The sequence below is a fragment of the Pseudophryne corroboree genome, chromosome 11 (assembly GCF_028390025.1).
Source record: "Pseudophryne corroboree isolate aPseCor3 chromosome 11, aPseCor3.hap2, whole genome shotgun sequence".
Classification (NCBI taxonomy): domain Eukaryota; kingdom Metazoa; phylum Chordata; class Amphibia; order Anura; family Myobatrachidae; genus Pseudophryne; species Pseudophryne corroboree.
In genome coordinates this window covers 204,805,981-204,832,727 of record NC_086454.1, presented here as the reverse complement: position 1 = coordinate 204,832,727, position 26,747 = coordinate 204,805,981, and the positions used below count along the sequence as shown (strand labels likewise).

Here is a 26,747-nt window from a genome sequence, read left to right as displayed (position 1 = left end):
CTCAAGGCCTAGTCAGGACTAGTACCGTACCCTTTAGCAATAGATGAGGTACTCGAATTATGGGGTGGGAGACCGGTGGACAAGAAATTTAATATTTCTACGCCCCCTAGTTTGAAGCTCCACCAATATCATGTGGATAGATCCTTAGTGTGTTTAAACATTTCCAATTCCCGAAGTTCGGGAAATTGGGAAGTGACATGGAACAACCAAACCATGGCATTTTCACACAGAGCTGATAGGATGCCCGTAGACTCTGAACTTATACGCCAAATAGCCGACGGTGGAAGGTATTTTCGGTATAGGTATACTCTAGGAAGTAAGACCATGCGGGTTGGAGAAGTATCACCAGGGTACTGTGCGCATATCATACAGCCTGATACATGTACTGAACAGATGAGAGAACTAGGGATTGGGTTTTTCACTTGGAAAGTCTGCAATATGGTAAGGTCATATTCTGTCCCATATGTTCTCCCCGATGATGCCTATTTCATATGCGGGAGGAAGGCGTATAAGTGGCTTGCCCCAAACTCAGAGGGATTGTGTTACATTGGAAGAGTGTTGCCAGAGGTTATGACCATAACCCATGATAAGATGAAAGACGTTCACCGCAGTGCTCAAGCTCCTTACACTCATACTCACTATGAACACATCGTTAAGAGACACCTCATAGATAGGACAGAGCACGCAGCCTCTGATTTAATCCACGAATCCACCGGGATTCAATTCCTACTCGCGTTAGACATCACCCGTACCGCCAGAAGAATTATAAATTATAGGTATATCCACGCGCTAGCGAACCTGATAGATAATATCACCGAGATGTATGATGACAACTTCAGGTATACAGGGAGGGAGTTGCAACCTTACAAAACGGAACTGATCCAGCACAGGATGGACCTCAATTATATCACAGCGGTGACAGGCGGGTACTGTGTCACTTTGGCAACTCAGTATGGTGTGAAGTGCTGCACGTATATTACAAACAGCACTGATGACCCAACCGAGGTCATAGATCAAAAGATGGACGATATCTTGCAGTTGAAGTGGGAGTTCCGAAGGAGACACAACCTTACCCTTACTGCTGTGAGTAATGAACTGACCGGCTGGGTCTCATGGTTGAACCCACAAAATTGGTTCTCAGGTTTAGGAGAGTGGGCTCAAAATGTTATCATGAGTGTGGGAAAGTTTCTCCTGTGTATCCTGGGAGTTGTCATAATTATTGGCTTGATATTTAGGTGTGTTCGAATTTTAACGCGATGCAAGCACGGTACCAAAGTGATGAGTTTAAGGAGCGGGGGCATTGTTACAGCAACTGATTTAATTTATGACCCATCAATAGAGACAATGTTGTGATAAGACGTGATTCCACGGTCCGTTTCTTTCACCCGTTTCTCCTTTGTTTTCCCTCAGCAAAAATACACCCATCCGGAAAAGACTTCGATCGACAACCCTCAGCAAAAATACACCCATCCGGAAAAAACTTCAATCAACACCCAAGAATGATTACGCAAATGTTATGTGAATGTATTTGTGATATGTGTCTTATCTTCATCTCTACAACCTTCAGGTAGTGACACACGTAGTCGACAGGTGATATCCATATATTAGCATTCACATATGTTCTCCCCTCCATGTATCATCAACTAAATGTGCACCCCTTTTGTCGGAACAAGAAGCCGAAAAGAGCTCGGTAGTGTTTGTTGGCCCACTAACAGACCCTTAATACGGGATAAGAAGGATTTAATGTATACTTCGCAATACCTCGAAGCTTATTTAGAACATATACGGCACGATGATACATGCCCCTCAGACATGGATTCCATACATACATGCTTTGATTATCCCACTAGGTCATACATTTCCCACCTACACCTCTCCTCCTACCATCCAATCATCTGTAGATATTGTATTGTATATTTTTCTGTTTAATGTTTAGATAGTGGCAGTTATTGTTGACTGCCAAAGAGTGGACTGTCAAAGTCGAAAAATATTGTAATGCATACACCATGTACTAACCCCACACACATGCCCGCTGCGCGTGCACTTAATCCGCCGTGCGTGCACATATCCGCAATTTGCGTATGATCACTCCCGCGTTCCTGCGCGTGGTATGGGTATTTACGGCGGAGTTTGTGAGCGCATAGAGGGTTATTAAAACATTACATATCTAACCCAAATAGTGTACATTTTAGATATAGCTCCCTTGCACCACATCAGCGAGTATCAACAGTTTAAACAGTTCCAGGACTAAGGGATTCGCCTTTGCATGATAGGAAGGGTCAGACTAAGGTTAGAAGGTGATGTCTAGTATCCAGCTGTAGGGTATTGTAAGGGTAACATTCCGGTGTTGGTTAGAGAAAGATTGCATGTTCCAGCGTCTAGTTATGTGCAGAAGTAGAATATAGATATAAACTGTATTTACTGTATATTATGTATGCGGCGGGAATCCAGAGGATACCACCCCCAAGAGCAGTGGAGAAAGACATCGCCCACCTTTTCAAATCAACCTATGACCTCTCCTGTAATGTAAAGATGCACCTCTGTGTCCAATGGACAATGAGATTACAGTGACCATTGTATTGTGTATGTAAGTTGTGTATAAAAAGCCCGTTGTTGCCTGGCCGGTCAGAAGACTCTGAACTCTCTCTACCTGATGAGCGGAGGACTGGTCCAGGTTGCGCTTGCGAACATTCTCACGTATGTACATTTTCTGTAGCCATTATTCTGTTGTAGATTTATCTGTTAGCCTGTAGTGTATAATTTGTACTGTTATCTCTTTTGAAATAACCCACTGTGGCCTTAGAACCCTGTGGTTCACTACATATCAGTGTTGTGTCCTCATTTCCCTGCTAGGGTTTAAAGCGTATTTAACTGTATAAGGTTTATAAGTATTGATAAGGTGTACGCACTGTGGGTACTTTATACCGTCAGTGCTACTTAAGGTTTAAGGTATAACATCATTACAGTGCTTTACGGCACATGGTTTAGAGTGTAAGAATAATCATATCACATTGTATTACTGATAAGGTTTAAAGGTTATCAATTGAGTGTGCGCGCGCTGCGTGTACTTTGTACCCCTAGCACGTCGTGTGTACGTTAAGTCCGTACACCTTACGGGACTCTGTACGCAAATAGCGTACATAATACTTAGCGTGTGTATTAAGTCTAGCGGCCGCAGAGGCTCATGGTAAAAGTGTGTTAAAAGGTATAGCTTTAATGGTTTAAGATAATATCGACATTATCACCGCTGGGTCCACTCTGAGAAGCTCCGCCCCCTTAATGGCACTGTCTTCCCGCTCTTCTGAGATTATACTGGCCTGAGGATTTTTTGCTGGCTGAGATCCGCAGACCCCGACAGGCTTGATTTGGTCAGTGTAAGGTCAGGTGCTGGCTCAGGGCGCCCCTCACAGCGCCGCACCTGTACCGCTGAGCCGTCCGGGAGCCCTTAAACCGCCATCTTCACACTGACCCCCCGCTTGTCAAGGGGACAGTGACTAACTCGCCACAACTTCAGCTCTGCAAGGGGGTGGCGGCTGGCTGCTGGGGTGAGTGTTCCCCTGTGGCGAGGCGCGATCTGTCCCGTCAGCAGAGACAGTGGCTCAGACCCCGCAGGGCGAACACTGCTCCCCCCCTCAGTCCCTCGTTGCAGGCAGGCTGTTGCCAGCAGCCTCCTGTAAAGAAATACCCACACTATTAAACTCTAAAAAGTGCCATTGGCTCCTGGTGGACCTGTCTATACCCCATGGTACTAATATGGACCCCAGCATCCTCTAGGACGTAAGATAAAAAAAATTACGGTTTGGGGAAAGTGGTTGAGCTCTCGCTATTTCACGGATAGGTTATGTCGAGCCTTAGAGATACTTGGATAAGTGTTGTTTGGGTCTTCTGCGAGAGATTTGTGTAGTGGGTAGCCCGTGGCCAGCCATGTTCATGTTCAGTTTTGTTCATTTATTTAATTTAATTTCTCAACATGTGAATTTTCTCAGTGCTATTCTGTAGGGATGCGGTCAAGATCCCGCCGGACGGAATCCCGGCGGTCGAAATACCGGCACCGGAATCCCGACATATTCTCCCTCCGTGGGTGTCCACGACACCCACAGAGGGAGAATAAATTAGTGTGCAGAGCGTAGCGAGGCACCGTACCCGCAGCGTGGCGAGCGCGCAAGGGGCTGCGTTCCACTCGCCACCCCTGTCGGGATTGTGCTGGTCGGGATTCCGGTGTCGGTATTTCTGTATGGTGCATTGATTTCTTATGATCATTGCATATGAGAATATAGACGTTCTGGCGTTCCTGTGATGTGTTAATATGATGTGATATTTTATGGATGTTATATTGCTATGTCACCAGTGTTCCTACAGTTCTCTGATTTGACGGGAATCTACATTTACATGATCTGCTATGTCTTTTATATATGTGCAGCTGTATGTCTGTTGATGTGTTTGTTTTTCTTTTTCTTTACTGTTTAATTTGTAAAATGTCGAAAATCCAATAAAAAAAACTATTGAATTAAAAAAAGATGAGAGAGGTCTGTAATTTACATCATAGGTACACTTCAACTGTGAGAGACAGAATCTGAAAAAAAAAAAAAATAGGAAATCACATTGTATGATTTTTAAACACTTTATTTGTATATTCTTGCTTAAAATAAATATTTGAACATAATTTGTAATATAACCTCGGTTGGCAATTACAGAGGTCAAACGTTTCCTGTAGTTCTTGACCAGGTTTGCACACACTGTAGCAGGTATTTTGGCCCACTCTTCCATGCAGATCTTCTCTAGCTCTGTCATGTTTTGGGGCTGTCGCCGCGCAACACGGACTTTCAACTCCCTCCACAGATTTTCTATTGTGTTGAGGTCTGGAGACTGGCTAGGCCACTCCAGGACCTTGAAATGCTTCTTGCGGAGCCACTCCTTAGTTGCCCGGGTGGTGTGTTTGGGGTCATTGTCATGCTGGAAGATACAGCCACGTTCCATCTTCAATGCTCTTGCTGAGGGAAGGAGGTTTTTGCCCAAAATCTTACGATACATGGCCCTATTCATCCTCTCCTTAATACGGATCAGTCGCCCTGTCCCCTTTGCAGAAAAGTAGCCCCAAAGCATGATGTTTCCACCCCCATGCTTCACAGTGGGTATGGTGTTCTTGGGATGCCATTTATCATTCTTCTACCTCCAAACACGGAGAGTGGAGTTTATACCAAATAATTAAATTTTGCTAAAATCTGACCACATTACATTCTCCCAATCTGGGGTGGTCTTCAGTTAGCCGGCTGTCGGGATCCCGTCACACAGTATACCGGCGCCGGAATCCCGACAGCCGCAATACCAACGCTTTTTCTCTCTCTTGGGGGTCCACGAGACCCCTGGAGGGAGAATAGATAGCGTGGCGCGTGCAACTGCTACCGTGCCCGCAAGAGGCTCATTTGCGCTCGCCACGTCGGCGGTCGGGATTCCGGTGCCGGTATGCTGGTCGCCGGGAGCCCAGCCGCCGGCATACCCTACTACACCCCTGCCAATCCTCCTCTGGATCATCCAGATGGTAACTGGCAAACTTTAGACGGGCCTGGACATGTGCTGGCATAAGCAGGGGGACCTTTCGGGTGCTGCAGGATTTCAATCCATGACGACATAGTGTGTTACAAATGGAAACCTTTGTGACTGTGGTCCCAGATCTCTTGAGGTCATTGACCAGGTCCCCCCCGTGTAGTTCTGGGCCGATTCCTCACCGTTCTCAAGATCATTGATACCCCTAGAGGTGAGATCTCGCATGGAGCCCCAGGTCGAGGGAGAGTGTCGTTGATCTTGTATTTCTTCTATTTTTTAATAATTGCGCCAACAGTTGATCTCTTCTCAATAAGCTGCTTGCCTATTGTCGAGTAGCTCATCCCAGCCTTGTGCAGCTCCACAATTTTGTCCCTGGTGTCCTTAGACAGCTCTCTGGTCTTGGCAATGATGGAGAGGTAGCAGTCTGGCTGTTTGAGGGTGTGGACAGGTGTCTTTTATACAGGTAACCAGTTCAAAAAGGTGCCATTAATACAGGTAACAAGTGGAGGATAGAAGAGCTTCTTAAAAAAGTAGTAACAGGTCTGTGAGAGCCAGAAATCTTGCTGCTTGGTAGGTGTCCAAATATTTATTTTCCACAAGAATATACAAGTAAATTGTTTACAAATCATACAATGTGATTTCCTGTTCTTTTTTTCAGATTCTCTCTCACAGTTGAAGTGTATCTATGATGGAAATTACATACCTCTCTCATCATTTTAAGTGGGTCAACTTGCACAATCAGTGGCTGTCCAAATACTTTTTTTCCCCACTGTATATACGTATAAATAGACTTATCTCGCTGACCAATTAAGTAAAATATACCAGCCTAAAAAATGGTGTCATGCACAGCTATATCTTACCACCGAATTGTGTTGGCTATACACTGAAGTGCCAATAGTAATTGGATAGCAGTATGTAAAGGCGCCAACACACTGTGACATCTCGTAAATGGGAAGACCTGCATCAGTTGTAACATGAACTCTCAGGAGTCAGTTTGAACATGGACTAGACTGCTCATGGCAAGGCGATGTGAATTATCCGAGTTCGAACACGGCATGATAGTGGGTGTCCAATGGATGGGACATTCCATTTCCAAAGATGTGCAGCATTCAACATTCTTCAATCTATGGTGTGTACCGGGAATAGCTCATGGAAGGCATTAATACCCACAGTGGACAGCGCAGTGACCGCGTACGGGTGCTTATTGATCAAGTTCAGTGGTGTTTGCCCAGAAATGTGTCAGGGCCGACTGATTTTGTGGATCCATTACCCCTGGACCAACCGAAGGTGTAGGTGCTGGAGTATGATGAAAACAGGGAGGACGAAGATAGTTCCATTTCATATATGTATTAATAGACAATATTTCCAATAAGGAGTTAAATGACAATCAATAGTCACCATATATAGACTGACGAATTGTAATGAATGGCATAAAGATAAGCAGGATCAGTACTGAAGATGCATTGAAGAAATGTTCATATGAATAAGATAAAACGTGCCTGAAGATTAATGAATTGTCCAGTATAAAGCAATGATTGATGCCGAACACTAAGAAGTGTTAACTGAATATTGTAGACATAGATGAATAACTGAAGACTTGTTACCAATGCTTTAGAGGCTGAACTGAAGAACTGTGTAGAGCTGTCTTTGAATGATGCAAAACTGAAAGGAATAGTTGCAAGGTGTGAAGAACAGCAGCAGACGACAATGGTGATGAATGGGTTAAGCTGAGAGCTGATTAAACGAGCACCTGAGTTTAGTAGAATCTTCCAAAAGCTGTGTGATTGAAGCAGGCAGACAGGGTAACCTCTCACAAGACTGGAAATCCACTTGTTGCCACTGGGAGAGTGATTGACTGACAGCACAGCAGGGAGCTGGTGGATCTTTTGCAGTGAAGGCTGCAGGCAGACTTCTGGGAGTGGAGGCTATATCTGGACCACTGGAATCATACTGAAATCCATGGAGAGGGCACAGAGCTAGGGTACAGAGTAGCTACAACAAAGCATGGCCAAGAGTGAAAAAAGCCCAGCCTACTTATAGGCAGCACAAACATGGGATTTGTTAACACTTACCCACAGGTGCTGCATTTGGTCTCCAACATGGCCACTTCATGTACTGCAGACACACAGAGGTGCTTCTGGCCATTCGGTCCCTGCACTCCCGGCTCCCGGAACCTGCATTACCTCCACCGCCGACCACGCCCCTCCCCACACGGCCGCACAGCATCGCGAGTAACCGTGCTGGCAATGGACGGACCCCAGAACGCGCAGCAGTGAGAGATCGGTTCGTGACAAAATGTCTGTGGTAACAGACAAGCAACACTGGCTCAAATCAAAACCATTCAATGCAGGAGGTACCAGACACATATCCAGCAAGTCAGTACAGCATTCTTTAGCTTCCATGGGATATGGGAGAAGACGACCAACGAGAGTGCCTCTGTTAACACTGACACTAGAAATAGTGCCTCATCTTGGCTCGTGACGTTGCTAATTGGACACTGGAGGACTGTCAACAAGTGGCATGGTGCCAGTCATTTAGGGCTGATAGTAGGGTGTGGTGCAGAGCCCATGATGACATGGACTCCAGCTGTCAACAAGGCACCGTGCAGGCTGGTGGTGGTTCTATAATGGTGTGTTAACATAGCATGGATTGAGTCCGCTGGGACTGTCTGGACACGTCACTGACCAGTAACTGCTACGTTGCAGTGCTTAGTGGTCATCTGCATCACTTCATGCACTTAATGTACCCCCACAACAATGGGAGTTTTCCAGCAAGATAATGCAAAATGTTACTGGTCACAAGTTGTCCAGAATTGGTCCAAGGAACATTCTGGAGAATATCAATTTATGGGACGTGGTAGAGAGGTTCATTTGCACCCCAGATCCGGCACCTACAAATATCAGGGAACTATGGGAAGCTATGCAGACGGCATGGGTCAACATCTCTCCAGAGGTCTTCTGTTCACTTGTAGAATTGAATAGAGTTGCTGCACTTTGCCACACTAGCTGGGGTCCTATATGATACTAGACACATATTCCAGGACTTTTGGCACTTCCGTTTATTGTATATTTTTGTGTGTGGGGGGTGCATAGTCTTTCACTGAATCATAAACCTTATGGTATACATTTATAATTTGTACTTACTGTAACATCCATTACTTTTTTTTTTTTATAATTCGTAAATTATATTAATGTTGTACAAATATTTGAACATCACATACCATCCTGTATACAATCTGGTAAACCGCTTGTTCAGGAAGTGTGTCACCAAATTTTCTTTCTTTAATGATGGTTTGCAGATTCTGTCCCAATGCAGAAAACACCAAAAACCTGCAGTAAACCAGGTATAATTTCAGTCAACATGTGTATCCTACAATATAACATGTACCAATGCTACATAAAACTAATTGATCCTGTCTATCCAAGTTGTAGTAATTTAATTTAGTTAACATAACATGACTATTCTCTAACGGGTGATTCTCCAGAAAGTGAACATAAAGTCCAGTGCATCACGTTTGAAAATTTTTTTTCCTTTTAAAATGGTCTGACAGATTATCTGTCCAAAAAATATTCTCCTGTGAATGAACGAAGCCATCTTTTGAGTGAGTGTTTTCCTGTTCTAAAGAAAATAAATTTTAAAAAAGGAGATTTATGGTAAGAATTTACCTTTGTTAAATCTCTTTCTACGAGGTACACTGGATTACACAGGGAATACCATCGGGGGTGTAGAGTTGGATCTTGATCCGAGGCACCAACAGGCTAAAGCTTTGACTGATCCCAGGATGCCTTGCACCGCCTCCTCTATAACCCCGTCTCCGTGCACAGGAGCTCAGTTTTGTAAACCAGTCCAATGCAGTAGCAGGTAAAAGAGACGATAACAGTTAGTAGCCACAGCGAACCACATAGTCACGACAGGAGAAGGTACCAGCGGCTAATGCCATACAAACCCAAAAAAAGCTAAGTGCATCAGGGTGGGCGCCCTGTGGAACCCAGTGTAACTCGCAGAAAGAGATTTAACAAACGTAAATTCTTACCATAAATCTCCTTTTCTGCAGCGGGATACACTGTATTCCACAGGGAGTAACATCGGGGATGTCCTAAAGCAGTTCCTCATGGGAGGGGACGCACTGTAGCGGGCACAAGAACTCGGCGTCCAAAGGAAACATTCTGGGAGGCGGAAGTATCAAAGGCATAGAACCTAATGAACGTGTTCACTGAGGACCACGTAGCCGCCTTGCACAATTGTTATAGGGACGCACTACGGCGGGCCGCCCAAGAAGGTCCAACAGACAGAGTAGAATGGGCCTTTATAGTAGCAGGAACTGAAAGTCCAGCCTGTACATAAGCTTGTGCAATCACCATCCTAATCCATCTGGCAAAAGTCTGCTTAGTAGCAGGCCAGCCACGTTTGTGAAAACCAAAAAGGACAAAAAGAGAATCAGATCTCCTAAGGGAGGCAGATCTCTTCACATAGATACGGAGAGCCCGTACCATATCCAAAGACCGTTCCTTGGAAGACAAATCAGGTGAGATAAAGGCAGGAACCACAATCTCTTGGTTAAGGTGGAAAGATGACACCACCTTAGATAGATAACTAGGGCGAGTTCTAAGAATGGCACGGTCATGGTGAAAAATCAGAAAGGAAGACCGACAGGATAAGGCACCCAGATCTGAAACCCATCTAGCAGAGGCAATAGCCAGCAAAAATAAGACCTTAAGCGTAAGCCTTTTAAGATCCACAGACTCAAGCAGTTCAAATGGAGACTCTTGTAGGGCGACCAGAACAGACAAATCCCAAGGAGCCACAGAAGGAACATAGGGAGGTTGAATCCGTAAAACACCCTGAGTGAAGGAATGAACGTCAGGCAGAGTCGCAATGCTTCTCTGACACCACACTTACAAGGATGAAACGTGAACCTTGAGGGAGGCCAGACGAAGGCCTGAGTCTAGGCCCTGTTGCAGAAACGCAAGTAGTTTGGCAATACTGAACTTGCATGCATGAATATTCTTAGCCGTACACCAGGTGAAGTAAGAGTTCCAGACCCTATAATAAATCCGAGCCGAAGTTGGTTTACGGGCTTTCAACATTGTTTGAATAACCACCTCAGAAAGACCTTTGGCCTACAGAACTGAAGCTTCAAGAGCCATGCCGTCAAAGACAGTCAGGCCAAATCCTGGTAAACACAGGGGCCCTAACGAGGAGGTCTGGGTGTTCAGGAAGTAGATGAGGACGCTCTATTGAGAGACCCTGCATGTCTGAGAACCCATGCCATCTGGGCCACGCTGGAGCGATCAGAAGCAGAATTCCTCATTCTTGCTTGAGTGACACCGGAGGGAAGACATATGGCAGCTGAAAGTTCCATGGAATTGCCAGTGCGTCCACAAACGCTTCTTGAGGACCCCTTGTCCTTGCTCCGAAGACCGGTACCTGGTGAGTGTGTCGAGACGCCATCAGGTCTACATCTGGTAGGCCCCACTTGTCCACTAGGAGCTGAAATATTTCTGAATGAAGGCTCCACTCTCCGGCAAGTACGTCCTGACGACTGAGGAAGTCCGCTTCCCAGTTGAGGAGCCCCGGAATGAACACTGCCAATATGGCTGGCAGATGGTGTTTCGCCCACTGTAGAATCTTTGACACTTCCAACATCGCCATGCGGCTTTGCGTGCCACCTTGATGATTTATGTATGCCACCGTAGTGGCGTTGTCCTACTGTACTTGAACAGGCCTGTTCTGTACTAGAGGCAGGGCCAGTTTCAAAGCATTGAACACTGCCCGCAATTCCAGAATATTTATCGGGAGAGATTCCTCCCTGGTCCACCGACCCTGAAGAGAGTGTTGCTCCAACACAACGCCTCAACCCCGCAGACTGGCATCCGTCGTTAGGAGGACCCAGTTGGAGATCCAGAAGGGACGACCCCCTGTAGCCACCAGCTCAGTGACAGACGAACTTCCGGAGTCAAAGAAATCATGTGAGACCTGCAATCCCACTTGGCAAGAATTAGCTTCTGCAGAAGGAGAGAGTGAAATTGAGCGTACTCTACCATGTCGAAAGCCGACACCATGAGGCCTAGTACTTGCATCGCCGAGTGTATCAACACTCAGGGACGAGAAAGGAAGCATCTTATCTGTCCTGAAGCTTCAGGACCTTATCTCGGGACAAGATCAACCATTGGTTGCGTGTGTCCAACAATGCCCCCAGGTGCACCATGCTCTAAGCAGGGACCAGGGGTGATTTCTTCCAGTTGATGAGCCACCCATGGGCTTGCAGGAATTGGACCGTGAGTTCTAGATGACAGAGGAGAACCTCTGGGGAGTTCGCCAGGATCAACAAGTCGTCCAGATACGGCAGGATCCTGATACCCTGACGGCGGAGCAGAGCCGTCATAACCGCCATGACCTTGGTGAAGATGCGCGGAGCCAAGGTCAGTCCAAAAGGCAAGGCCTGGAATTGGTAATGTAGGTTGCCAATAGCATACCGCAGGTATTGCTGATGCGACATGGCAATAGGTATATGTAGGTAAGCATCTTGTATGTCCAGGGATACCATATAGTCAATGGGCTCCAAGGCCAGAACAATAGAGCGAAGAGTTTCCATACGGAACTTGGAAACCTTCACAAACTTGTTCAGAGACTTGAGGTTGAGAATGGACCGGGAGGAACCCTTCGGTTTCGGAACTAGGAACAGCGTTGAATAGTACCCCCTGCCTCTCTGAGCTAGAGGCACCAGCACCATCACTCCTGTGTCCAGGAGGGATTGTACCACCAAAATGGAGAGCTTTTGCTTTTATCGGATCCAAAGGAATATTTGTCAAGCAAAACTGGCGAGGGGGACGCTTCTTGAAAGACATGGCGTATCCGTGAGTGACGACTTCCCTTACCCAGGCATTTGAAGTGGTCTGTAACCATACCTGAGCAAACCGTAGAAGTCAGCCTCCCACCCTGGGATCCCCCAGAGGGAGGCCCGCCCCGTCATGCAGCAAGCTTGTCTGGTTTGGAAGCAGGCTAAACGGCAGCCCAGGAACGTTTAGGTTTGGCTTAGAGGTTTTGGAAGTGCGAGCCTGTTTCGGGTACGCCTGACCCTTTGCTTTACATGGAGGTCGAAAAGGATAGAAAGGTGGTACTCTTAGCCTTCTGAATCGAAGTATTAGTACTTGGCAGACATGTTGTTTTTGCAGATGCTAAGTCAGCAACAAACTTGTTCAGATCTTACCCAAAACAGGATGTCTCCCTTAAAGGGGATAACCTCCAAGGTCTTTTTAGAGTCCAGATCCACAGACCAGGACCGCAACCCCAGAATCCGGTGGGCCAAAATGGACGTAGTAGATGCTTTGGCCGCCAGGACATCGGCATCAGAGGCCGCCTCCTGTATCTAAAGAGAGGCTGTGATAATATGTGAAAGACACTGTCTGGCATTATCAGAAAAATTAGAAGGTAGCTCCGCTTCAACTTCTTCAATAGCCTAAGCAGCCCAAGGCTTCAATAGCCGTAGCAGCCCAAGAGTCCGCTATAATGGGTCTATGCACAGCACTTGCAAGGGTGTAGATAGACTTCAAGCAACCCTCTACAAGCTTATCCGTCGGTTCCTTCAGAGAAGTGAGGGTAGTGACTGGCAAGAGTAGAGAACACCACCGGACGTGCGACATGTGAGAGTCCAACTTACTTAACTCTGCAGCGAGGGGTAACGAGCTAGCATCTTCTTAGACAGGAAGAATTTCCTTACTGGATACTCCCAGGATTCCTGACGTATGTCAACTAAATGGTCAGAATGGGGCAAAACTATATTAGTGACTTTCTGATGTTTGAACTTACCGGGTTTCTTAGATGTATCTGGAGGTTCACATTCATCATTAATCTGAAGAATCAGTTTGATAGCCTCCAAGTGGTTAGGAACATCCACCTGTGAAATAGATTCCGCATCAGAAGCATCTGCATCAGTGTCTGAGGGAACAGTGTATACGCCACCTTCATCGAATGAAGTATCTGTAACATGCATGGATTGTGAGGAAGTAATGGCCCGCTTAGATGACTCTTTAGTCCTAGGAGGGCGAGGGTTAGGTTTTTGTTTAACCAACGACTGATTTAATTGCTGTAACAGAGTTGACAAATTATCTGCCCATGGCGGATTAACTGCAGGGACAATATGTGACTGTAATGGCAAAGGAGGTCCTACAGGGGGCGTAAGTCTCGTTACTAGCATAGTCAGCTAATTAGAAAAAGCAGCCCAGGGTGGATTTTGGTGTGCCACCGGCGCTGCAGGCTGACTGAGGTGTACTGAACCCCCGGGTACATGGACCCTCAGCTGAAATATTTTCCTCAGGTGCATCCGCGGCGTCAGCACTGCATGACGCAGGATCAGCCATGGATTTCCCACCCTGTGTAGCAGACATTATGTGTAAATGTAGCCTTAGGGCGTAACAGTACAATATAGCCAGACACAGTACCTGACTAAAACGCCTATGTAGCGTGACTGCAAATGCAGAGCACAAACAAAGGATTTAAGTGGTATATGGTGACTAAAATACACAGAGAAAAAATAGGATTTTGGTACTTACAGATAAATCCTTTTCTCCTAGTCCGTAGAGGATGCTGGGGACTCCAAAACGACCATGGGGTATAGACGGGATCCGCAGGAGCTTGGGCACACTGAAAAGACTTAAAGTGGGTGTGAACTGGCTCACCCCTCTATGCCCCTCCTCCAGACCTCAGTTATAGGAACTGTGCCCAGGAGAGACGGACATTTCGAGGAAAGGATTTTTGTGTAAACTAAGGGCTACAAACATACCAGCCCACACCACAAACATACCGTATCAACGGAGTAATAGTAAACCAGATAACAGTATGAAATAACAACAGCAACAAGCTGAAAACCAGAAAATACACTATCCGTGCATAAACCAAGTAAACCAACAAGAATACAGTGCCAGCAACAGTCCGCACTGGGATGGACGCCCAGCATCCTCTACGGACTAGGAGAAAAGGATTTATCGGTAAGTACCAAAATCCTATTTTCTCTTACGTCCTAGAGGATGCTGGGGACTCCAAAAGGACCATGGGGTTTATACCAAAGCTCCAGACCGGGCGGGAGAGTGCGGATGACTCTGCAGCACCGACTGAACAAACGCAAGGTCCTCATCAGCCAGGGTATCAAACTTATAGAACTTAGCAAAAGTGTTTTCCCCTGACCAGGTGGCCGCACGGCAAAAGCTGTAAAGCTGATACGCCTCGGGCAGCCGCCCAAGACGAGCCCACTTTTCTGGTAGAATGGGCTTTTACTGACTTCGGCACGGGTAGTCCGGCCGAAGAATGAGCCTGCCTAATCGTACTACAAATCCAGCGTGCAATAGTCTGTTTTGAAGCAGGATGACCAATCTTGTTAGCAGCATACAGGACAAACAGCGCCTCCGTTTTCCTGGCAACAGCCGTACGGGCGACGTAGATCTTCAAAGCTGTCACCACATCCAGAGACCTTGGAACCGCCCTAGCATCCGTAGCCACCGGCACCACAATAGGTTGATTAATGTGAAACGAAGACACCACCTTCGGCAAAAATTGTTGACGAGTCCGCAATTCTGCCCTATCTGAATGAAAAATCAAGTACGGGCTTTTATGAGATAAAGCCGCCAACTCAGACACCCGCCTTGCAGACGCCAGCGCCAACAGCATGACAACCTTCCAAGTGAGAAACTTCAACTCAACCTTACGCAAAGGTTCAAACCAGGAAGACATGAGAAACTGTAAAACCACGTCAAGATCCCATGGAGCCACCGGAGGCACAAACGGAGGATTGATATGCATCACTCCTTTCACAAAAGTCTGAACCTCTGGGAGGACAGTTAATTCCTTTTGAAAGAAAATAGACAAAGCCGAAATCCGCACTTTGGGGCTAATTCCAAGTTGATCTCAGCAGGAAATTTTTTAGCAGTTGGGCACTGCAGGGGGGGGGGGCAGATATAACATTTGCACATTTGCAGAGAGAGTTAGATTTGGGTGGGTTATTTTGTTTCTATGCAGGGTAAATACTGGCTGCTTTATTTTTACACTGCAATTTAGATTGCAGATTGAACACACCACACCCAAATCTCTCTCTCTCTGCACATGTTATATCTGCCTTCCCTGCAGTGCACATGGTTTTGCCCAATTGCTAACAAACTTGAAGCTGCGATCAACTTAGAATTACCCCCTTTGATGGAGCCTAATTTCAGGCCTGCATCTACACCTGCCTGCAAAAAATGGAGAAAACGACCCAAGTGAAAATTTTCCGCAGGAGCCATTTTATTCTCACACCAGGAAACATACTTTCTCCAAATACGGTGATAATGTTTCGCCGTAACCTCCTTCCTAGCCTTAATGAGAGTGGGAATGACCTCCCCGGGAAACCCCTTACGAGCTAAGATCTGGCGCTCAACTTCCATGCCATCAAACGCAGCCGCGGTAAGTCTGGAAACACGCATGGACCCTGCAACAAAAGGTCCTCTCTTAGAGGAAGCGGCCAAGGATCTTCCACCAGTAACTCCTGAAGATCCGGGTACTAGGCCATTCTTGGCCAATCTGGAACGACGAGAATCGCCTGAACCCTTGCTCGTCAAATGATCCCCAGTACCAGGGCGTCCACTGCACTGGCTTGGGGGTCTCTTGACCTGGAACAATACCTCGGAAGCTTCTTGTTGAGACAATCGAGATGATGGCGTCTCAACGGAATTCCCCAACACTTTGTCACCTCTGCAAATACCTCTTGGTGAAGAGCCCACTCTCCTGGAATGGAGATCGTGTCTGCTGAGGAAATCTGCTTCCCAGTTGTCCACACCCGGTAGGAAGACTGTTGACAGTGCACTCACGTGTTGTTCCGCCCAGCAAAGGATTTTTGTGGCCTCCGCCATTGCTGCTCTGCTCCTTGTTCCGCCTTGACGGTTTATATGTGCCACCGCTGTGATGTTGTCTGACTGTACCAGGACATGTCGACCCTGAAGAAGGCTTCTTGCTTGTAGCAGGCCGTTGTAAATGGCTCTTAACTCGAGAACATTTATGTGGAGACACGCTTCCTGGAACGACCATCTCCCCTGGAAGTTTCTTCCTTGGGTGACTGCACCCCAGCCCCGGAGACTGGCATCTGTTGTCAGAAGCACCCAGTCCAGGATACCGAACCGGCGACTTTCCAGGAGGTGAGAACTTTGCATTCACCACAGGAGAGAAATTCTGGCTCTGGGAGATAGACTTATCTTCCGGTGCATGTGCAGGTGAGACCCGGACCATTTGCTCAAATCCCACTGAAACACCCGGGCATGAAACCTGCCAAACGGAATGGCTTCGTACGCCGCAACCATTTTCCCCAGAACTCGAGTACATTGATGGATGGACACACTCTTCGGCCGCAGAAGTTCCCTGACCATCGACTGCAGTTCTAGAGCTTTTTCATCTGGAAGAAATACTCTTCGTAACTCCGTGTCCAGAATCATGCCCAGAAACGACAGCCGAGTGGCCGGAATCAACTGAGATTTCGTCAAATTTAGCACCCAACCGTGCTGCCGGAGCACCAACAGTACCAAACTCACACTCCTTAGCAAGCGATCCTTGGACCTCGCCTTTATCAGGAGATCGTCTAAGTACGGGATAATTGTAACCCCTTGCCTGCGAAGGAGAACCATCATTTCCGCCACGACCTTGGTGAAAATCCTCGGGGCCGTGGAAAGCCCAAACTGCAACGTCTGAAATTGGTAATGAGAATCCTGTACCGCAAACCGTAGGAAAGCCTGATGCGGAAGATAAATCGGGATGTGTAAGTAGGCATCCTTTATGTCCACTGACGCCATAAAATCCCCCCCTTCTAGGCTGGCAATCACCGCTCGAAGAGATTCCATCTTGAATTTAAAAACTTTCAAGTATGGATTGAGGGATTTTAGGTTCAGAATCGGTCTGACGAAACCGTCCGGTTTCGGCACCACAAAGAGGCTCGAGTAGAACCCCTCCCCCCGTTGAGACGGGGGAACGGGACAATGACCCTCTGGAGACACAACTTTTGTATTGCTGCCAGCACAACCTCCCTGTCCGGAAGAGACACTGGCAGGGTCGACATGAAAAACCGGTGAGGGGGCGTCTACTGAAACTCCAGCCTGTAGCCCTGAGATGCAATCTCTAGAACCCATGGGTCCAAGTCCAATTGGACCCAGACCTGACTGAAGCACTGCAGACAGCCCCCCACCGGCACGGACTCCCCTAGGGAAGCCCCAGCGTCATGCAGTGGACTTGGTAGCGGCAGGGGCGACCTTCTGGTCCTGGGCGCCTGACACTGAAGGCGACTTCTTTCCCCTTCCTCGACCTTTTGAAGCGAGAAAGGACGAACCTTTTCCTCGCCTGTATTTATTTGGACGAAAGGACTGCATTTGCTGATGTTGTGGCTTTTTGTGTTGTGTGGGAACATAGGGAGGAAACGAGGACTTACCCACCGTCGCGGTAGAAACCAGGTCCGCCAAGCCTTCCCCAAACAGCACATTACCTTTGAAGGGTAACGCCTCCATAGCTCTTTTGGAATCGGCATCAGCATTCCATTGATGGATCCACAGCGCCCTCCTGGCCGAAATCGACATGGTATTGGCTCTTGACCCCAAGAGACCAACATCCCCCACCGCATCCTTCAGGTAATCTGCAGCGTCCTTGATATAACCAAGAGTTAAAAGAACAGTATCTTTATCAAGGGTATCCATATCATTAGCTAAATTCTCAGCCCATTTAGCAATAGCACTACTCACCCATACCGACGCCACAGCAGGTCTGAGCAATGCACCCGTATTAGTGAAAATGAACTTCAGAGACGTCTCCAGCTTGCAATCCGCCGGATCCTTGAGAGCTGCCGTGTCAGGAGACGGAAGCGCCACCTTCTTAGACAAACGAGATAAAGCTTTATCAACATTAGGCGACACCTCCCATTTTCCCCTATCAACAGATGGAAAAGGATACGCCATGTAAATCCTCTTGGGAATCTGCCACCTCTTGTCCGGCGACTCCCAAGCCTTTTCACAAAGAGTATTCATCTCATGAGAGGGGGGAAACTGCACCTCAGCTTTCTTTTCCTTAAACAAGCAAATACTTGTTTCCTGTACGGCAGGTTCCTCAGAAATGCGTAACAAATCTTTTATAGCCACAATCATGTACTGAATACTCTTAACCAATCTAGGATGCAAAGGAGCCTCAGTGAAGTCGACATCGGACTCAGAATCCGTGTCGGTATCAGTATCTACCACTTGAGGAAATGGCCTCTTTACCGACCCCGACGGGGTCTGTACCTGCGATAAAGCATCCTCCATGGATTTTTTCCACACCTGTGTCTGTGATTCAGATTTATCTAATCTCTTTGATAAAGAAGTCACATTAGAATTAATTGTATTCAACAGTGCAAGTAAGTCAGGTGTCGGCTGCGTCGACAGAGCCAGCTCCAGACCCGCATCTGCCCCCCCCCCCCCCCCCCATAAACTCCTCCGGTGAATATCATTCAGCCTCAGACATGTCGACACCTAGTATCGACCCACCGACACACACATACAAAGCCTCAGCCAGGGGACAGGCCCACAAGGAAGCCCGGACAGAGAAACACAGAGGGAGTATGCCAGCTCACACCCCAGCGTGCATATATCCCACCAAGGAAAATATATGTCACAGCACTGCCCAATACAACAATTATGCACCAGCTACTGTGTCCCCCCCCTCCCGATAAGCTCCCCGTTACGTTGATGGAGCTCGTGGAGGTCCCGGACCAGCGTCTCCCGCCTGCACATGAGGAGAAAATGGCGCCTGTGAGCCGCGCGGCTAAGCTCCGCCCCCTCCCGGCGCGCTTCAGCCTGCCAAATTCAAAAACTCGAAAATACCGGCGGGGGTCCCGAAAATGGTGCCAATGCACCGATCAAGCATCTGCCGGGCGAAGAAGACCCAGTAACATGCTGCCCAAGGCGTGCCACCCCCAGCGCCCTGCACCCTGTGAGTGCTGGAGGACGTGTGTGTGGGAGCATGGAGCGCAGCGTTGCCACTGCACTGTACCTTTACTGAAGTCTTCTGGTCTTCTCATACTCACCCGACTTGTCTTCTGTGAGGGGGGTGATGGCGTGGCTCCGGGAACGAGCAGTTAGGCGCACCAAGTGATCGAACCCTCTGGAGCTAATGGTGTCCAGTAGCCGATAATGCAGAGTCCTTAAACTAAGAAGTAGGCCTGCTTCTCTCCCCTCAGTCCCACGATGCAGGGAGCCTGTAGCCAGCAGGTCTCCCTGAAAATAAAAAACCTAACAAAGTCTTTTCCAGAGAAACTCCGAGAGCTCCCCTAGTGAGTGTCCAGTCAGTACTGGGCACAAAGTCTAACTGAGGTCTGGAGGAGGGGCATAGAGGGAGGAGCCAGTTCACACCCACTTTAAGTCTTTTCAGTGTGCCCAAGCTCCTGCGGATCCCGTCTATACCCCATGGTCCTTTTGGAGTCCCCAGCATCCCCTAGGACGTAAGAGAAATACCAAGGCACTATATCCTGTGAAACACTCATATATATGCTGTATAAATATATATATATATATATATATATAATAAGATTTTACTTACCGGTAAATCTATTTCTCGTAGTCCGTAGTGGATGCTGGGGACTCCGTAAGGACCATGGGGAATAGACGGGCTCCGCAGGAGACAGGGCACTTTAAGAAAGAATTTGGATACTGGTGTGCTCTGGCTCCTACCTCTATGTCCCTCCTCCAGACCTCAGTTAAAGAAACTGTGCCCGGAAGAGTTGACAGTACAAGGAAAGGATTTTGGAATCCAGGGCAAGACTCATACCAGCCACACCAATCACACCGTATAACTTGTGATAACTTACCCAGTTAACAGTATGAACAACAATAGAGCATCAGATCAACCCTGATGCAACTATAACATAACCCTTATGTAAGCAATAACTATATACAAGCATTGCAGAAAAATCCCGCACTTGGGACGGGCGCCCAGCATCCACTACGGACTACGAGAAATAGATTTACCGGTAAGTAAAATCTTATTTTCTCTAACATCCTATTGGATGCTGGGGACTCCGTAAGGACCATGGGGATAATACCAAAGCTCCCAAACGGGCGGGAGAGTGCGGATGACTCTGCAGCACCGAATGAGCAAACACAAGGTCCTCCTCAGCCAGGGTATCAAACTTGTAGAACTTTGCAAAAGTGTTTGAACCCGACCAAGTAGCTGCTCGGCAAAGCTGTAATGCAGAGACCCCTCGGGCAGCCGCCCAAGAAGAGCCCACCTTCCTTGTGGAATGGGATTTTACTGATTTTGGTAGCGGCAATCCAGCCGCAGAATGAGCCTGCTGAATCGTGTTACAGATCCAGCGAGCAATAGTTTGCTTTGAAGCAGGAGCACCCAGCTTGTTGGGTGCATACAGGATAAACAGTGACTCAGTTTTCCTGACTCTAGCCGTTCTGGCTACATAAACCTTCAAAGCCCTGACCACATCTAGTAACTCAGAATCCTCCAAGTCACGAGTAGCCACAGGCACCACAATAGGTTGGTTCATATGAAAATATGACACCACTTTTGGCAGAAATTGCGGACGGGTCCGCAATTCCGCCCTGTCCATATGGAAAACCAGATAGGGGCTTTTATGTGACAAAACCGCTAATTCTGACACACGCCTAGCTGAAGCCAAGGCTAATAGCATGACCACCTTCCACGTGAGAAATTTTAACTCCACGGTTTTGAGTGGCTCAAACCAGTGAGACTTCAGGAAACTCAACACCACATTAAGATCCCAAGGTGCCACTGGAGGCACAAAAGGGGGCTGAATATGCAGCACTCCCTTTACAAACGTCTGAACTTCAGGAAGGGAAGCCAGTTCTTTTTGAAAGAAAATGGATAGGGCCGAAATCTGGACCTTAATGGAACCCAATTTTAGGCCCAAAGTCACTCCCGACTGTAGGAAGCGAAGGAAACGGCCCAGCTGGAATTCCTCCGTAGGGGCATTCCTGGCCTCACACCAAGCAACATATTTTCGCCATATACGGTGATAATGTTTAGCCGTCACGTCCTTCCTAGCCTTTATCAGCGTAGGAATAACCTAATCCAGAATGCCTTTTTCTGCTAGGATCCGGCGTTCAACCGCTATGCCGTCAAACGCAGCCGCGGTAAGTCTTGGAACAGACAGGGCCCCTGTTGCAACAGGTCCTGTCTTAGAGACAGAGGCCATGGGTCCTCTGTGAGCATTTCTTGCAGTTCTGGATACCAAGTCCTTCTTGGCCAATCCGGAACAATGAGTATTGTTCTCACTCCTCTTCTTCTTATGATCCTCAGCACCTTTGATATGAGAGGAAGAGGAGGAAATACATAGACCGACTGGAACACCCACGGTGTCACCAGTGCGTCTACAGCTATCGCCTGAGGGTCTCTTGACCTGGCGCAATATCTCTGTAGCTTTTTGTTGAGGCGGGATGCAATCATGTCTACTTGTGGCAGTTCCCACCGACTTGCAATCTGCGTGAAGACTTCTTGATGAAGCCCCCACTCTCCCGGGTGGAGGTCGTGCCTGCTGAGGAAGTCTGCTTCCCAGTTGTCCACTCCCGGAATGAACGCTGCTGATAGTGCGCTTACGTGTTTCTCCGCCCAGCGAAGAATTCTGGTGGCTTCCGCCATCGCCACCCTGCTCCTTGTGCCGCCTTGGCGGTTTACATGAGCCACTGCGGTGATGTTGTCTGACTGAATCAGCACCGGTCGGTCGCGAAGCAGGGTCTCCGCTTGACGTAGGGCGTTGTATATTGCCCTTAATTCCAGGATGTTGATGTGAAGGCAAGTCTCCTGACTTGACCACAGACCTTGGAAATTTCTTCCCTGTGTGACTGCTCCCCACCCTCGGAGGCTTGCGTCCGTGGTCACCAGGACCCAGTCCTGAATGCCGAATCTGCGGCCCTCGAGAAGGTGAGCACTCTGCAGCCACCACAGGAGAGACACCCTGGCCCTGGGGGAGAGGGTGATCAGCCGATGCATTTGTAGATGCAATCCGGACCACTTGTCCAACAGATCCCATTGAAAGGTCCTCGCACGGAACCTGCCGAAGGGAATGGCCTCGTATGATGCCACCATCTTTCCCAGGACTCGTGTGCAATGATGCACCGACACCTGTTTTGGTTTTAATAGGTCTCTGACCAGTGTCATGAGCTCCTGAGCCGTCTCCATCGGGAGATAAACCCTCTTCTGGCCTGTGTCCAGAATCATGCCCAGGAAGGGCAGACGAGTCGTAGGAATCAACTGCTACTTTGGAATATTCAGAATCCAGCCGTGCTGTTGCAACACTTCCCGAGAGCGTGCCACGCTGATCAGCAACTGCTCTCTGGACCTCGCCTTTATGAGGAGATCGTCCAAGTATGGGATAATCGTGACTCCTTGCCGTCGCAGGAGCACCATCATTTCCGCCATTACCTTGGTAAATATTCTCGGTGCCGTGGAGAGACCAAACGGCAACGTCTGGAATTGGTAATGACAATCCTGTACCACAAATCTGAGGTACTCCTGATGAGGTGGATAAATGGGGACATGAAGGTAAGCATCCTTTATGTCCAGAGACACCATAAAATCCCCCTCCTCCAGGCTTGCGATGACTGCTCTGAGCGATTCCATCTTGAACTTGAACCTTTGGTCTATGGTACATTGGCCGGACCTCTAGAACCCTTAAAGTCCGTGTTAGTGAACATTTGAGAAATATTAGAAATGGACTCACGACCCATGCTTTATCTGAGCATTTCAGATTACAACATCAGAGTAATATCTCCGGCATCAAACAATTTTGTGGTTTCAAACATGTTAAAGGGCACTGGAGACGAAAAGATGTTGCGTCCCAGTTGGCCAAGGCCGAAATGAAAGCCATCTACGATCTAGGCACTTTAAAACCGGGGGGTCTAAACCAGGACTTTGAGGTCAAGTGGTTTTTATAGACAGATTTTTTAGGTTTTAGATTCGGGATTTTTATATATTTTTATATTTTTTTATATCTTTTTTATATACTGGTGGTCTGGATTATTATAGTATTTGATGTGTTAACTGTACTGTATGACTTGAATATACATTGAATTTGTGTATATTGTAAGAGGATGTCTTAATTTTGTAGACAAATCAATGTCCGGCATGAAACTATACTGACGGGTATAGAGACTTTCATCACCATGGCAACCGGGACGCTGTTTGGCCGTTGTATGAGAGCGGGATGACGCACACCGCTGCAAGACGTATTTCCGGATCAGGAGTAACGGGTTGCTATGGCAACAGAGACGCGGCCGGACGCAGGGATTATATCGAGGGACGGGTTACCAGGGCAACGGGGGAAGTGACGCACAGGTCCAGCAGAGGACCACGGAACTTTAGGTGATTAATGTATAGGGTCCAGCTGGACCTGTTGGACTATGATTGGTGCCCTGTTTAGTTAAATATCAGGATCTGTAAAGAGAGCTACATTGCACATTTTGCACCTTGAAAAAGACCCCAGCCCAGGGTGGAAACGCGTTGGTGAGATCCAGGGAGGTGACCACGGGTTTGCAGTGGAGTGGAGACACGGTTATAATATCATCTGACCGACTACTGGGGGAAATCCGGAATCCCTGCAGTTATATCTCTATGCCTATTTAGAACTGTTTAACCACAGTTCTGGAACATCTGGTAATTACCCACTGCACCTGTTAATACTCCAGGATTTGTGCTGCTATTTACTTGTTTTATGATAATAAATGGTGTTATGCTATATACATCTTTTTTCTTCCATATGATTTACTATGAGGACGAATAGATAAGGAATACGCCAGATTTTGGACGTCTAAACACAAGCGCTGGTTAAGTTATATTCTCCATTTTTACGTATATTCTGTGCACTTGTGGTGAGGGGTTGGAAGAAACCTCACAGGAGTTTAAGCATTACTAGCGGCTGTTGCGCACGGAACACTGCCATATTGTTTTTTATCTTTTCAGGTATATGTTCAGGGATTTTAAATTCAATATGGGTCTGACCGAACCGTCCGTTTCCGGTACCACAAACATGGTCAAATAGTAACCCCTTCCCTGTTGAAGGAGGGGAACCTTTACCACCACCTGCTGAAGATACAATTTGTGAATTGCAGCTAACACTATTTCCCTCTCTAAGGGGGAAGCTGGCAGGGCCGATTTGAGGTAACGGTGAGGGGGCATCTCTTCGAATTCCAGCTTGTATCCCTGAGACACAATCTCTATAGCCCAGGTATCCACCTGGGAGTGAACCCACTTGTGGCTGAAATGTCGGAGATGCGCCCCCACCGGGCCTAGCTCCGCCTGTGGAGCCCCAGCGTCATGCCGTGGATTTAGTGGAAGCCGGGTAGGACTTCTGTTCCTGGGAACTAGCTGTATTGTGCAGCTTCTTTCCTCTACCCCTGCCTCTGGCAAGAAAGGACGCACCTCGGACTTTCTTGCCTTTTTGTGATCGAAAGGACTGCATTTGGTAATACGGTGCTTTCTTAGGTTGTGAGGGAACATATGGCAAAAAATTTGACTTTCCAGCCGTAGCTGTGGAGACCAGGTCCGAGAGACCGTCCCCAAACAATTCCTCACCTTTGTAAGGTAAAACCTCCATGTGCCTTTTTGAGTCGGCATCGCCTGTCCATTGCCGAGTCCACAGGACTCTTCTGGCAGAAATCGACATTGCGTTTATTCTAGAGCCCAGTAGGCTAATGTCTCTTTGAGCATCTCTCATATATAGGACAACGTCTTTTATATGCCCCAGGGTTAGTAATACAGTATCCTTGTCCAAGGTATCAAGTTCCTCAGATAAGGTATCTGTCCATGCTGCTGCAGCACTACACATCCAGGCCGACGCAATCGCCAGCCTTAGTAAGGTACCTGAATGTGTATAAATGGACTTCAGGATACCCTCCTGCTTTCTATCCGCAGCATCTTTAAGGGTGGCCGTATCCTGTGACGGCAGGGCTACCCTCTTGGATAAGCGTGTTAAAGCTTTGTCTACCCTAGGGGAGGATTCCCAGCGTAACCTGTCCGTTGGCGGGAAAGGATACGCCATAAGCATCCGTTTGGAAATCTGCAGTTTTCTATCTGGAGATTCCCAAGCCTTTTCACATAACTCATTTAACTCATGTGAAGGGGGAAAGGTCACCTCTTGCCTTTTCTCCCCAAACATATAAACCCTCTTGTCAGGGACTGGGGTTTCCTCTGTGATGTGCAACACATCTTTCATTGCTATAATCATGTAACGGATGGCTTTAGCCATTTTAGGCTGTAACTTTGCATCATCGCCATCGACACTGGAGTCAGAATCCGTGTCGATATCTGTGTCAACAATTTGGGATAGTTGGCGCTTCTGAGACCCTGACAGCCTCTGCGACATAGGTTTAGGCATGGGTTGAGACCCTGACTGTCCCAAGGCTTCAGCTTTATCCAACCTTTTATGCAAGGAAGTAACATTATCATTTAAAACCTTCCACATATCCATCCAATCGGGTGTCGGCGGCGACCCCACATTCATTTGTACCCGCTCTGTTTCCACATAGCCTTCCTCGTCAAACATGCCGACACAAGCGTACCGACACACCACACACACAGGGGATGCTCTATTTGAAGACAGTTCCCCCACAAGGCCTTTTGGAGAGACAGAGAGAGAGTATGCCAGCACACACCCCAGCGCTATATGACCCAGGAATCACACAGTAACTTAGTGTTAACCCAGTAGCTGCTGTATATACTGTTTTTGCGCCAAATTTATGTGCCCCCCCTCTCTTTTTTACCCTCTTCTACCGTGATACTGCAGGGGAGAGCCTGGGGAGCTTCCTCTCAGCGGAGCTGTGGAGAGAAAATGGCGCTGGTGAGTGCTGAGGAAGAAGCCCCGCCCCCTCAGCGGCGGGCTTCTGTCCCGCGTTTGTGTGTAAAATAATGGCGGGGGCTCATGCATATATACAGTGCCCAACTGTATATATGCTGCTTTTTGCCAAGAGGTTCCTAATTGCTGCCCAGGGCGCCACCCCCCTGCGCCCTGCACCCTACAGTGACCGGAGTATGTGGGTTTAGTGTGGGAGCAATGGCGCACAGCTGCAGTGCTGTGCGCTACCTCATATGAAGACTGGAGTCTTCTGCCGCCGATTTCGACGTCTTCTTGCTTCTGACACCGGCTTCTGTCTTCTGGCTCTGCGAGGGGGGCGGCGGCGCGGCTCCGGGATCGGACGACCAAGGGT

At 47.8% G+C, this 26,747-nt stretch overlaps 1 protein-coding gene across 4 annotated transcripts in view; it reads right to left on the bottom strand.

Annotated features, from left to right (window-relative positions):
- The window catches only part of VRK3 (VRK serine/threonine kinase 3), a 751,237-nt gene that overhangs the window by 321,730 nt on the left and 402,760 nt on the right, over window positions 1–26,747 (bottom strand). For all 4 annotated transcript variants that reach the window (XM_063945241.1, XM_063945242.1, XM_063945243.1 and 1 more), the window contains one exon: window positions 8,765–8,873. In XM_063945241.1, the coding sequence (XP_063801311.1) occupies window positions 8,765–8,873 (109 nt within the window). The remainder of the gene's footprint in view (window positions 1–8,764; window positions 8,874–26,747) is intronic.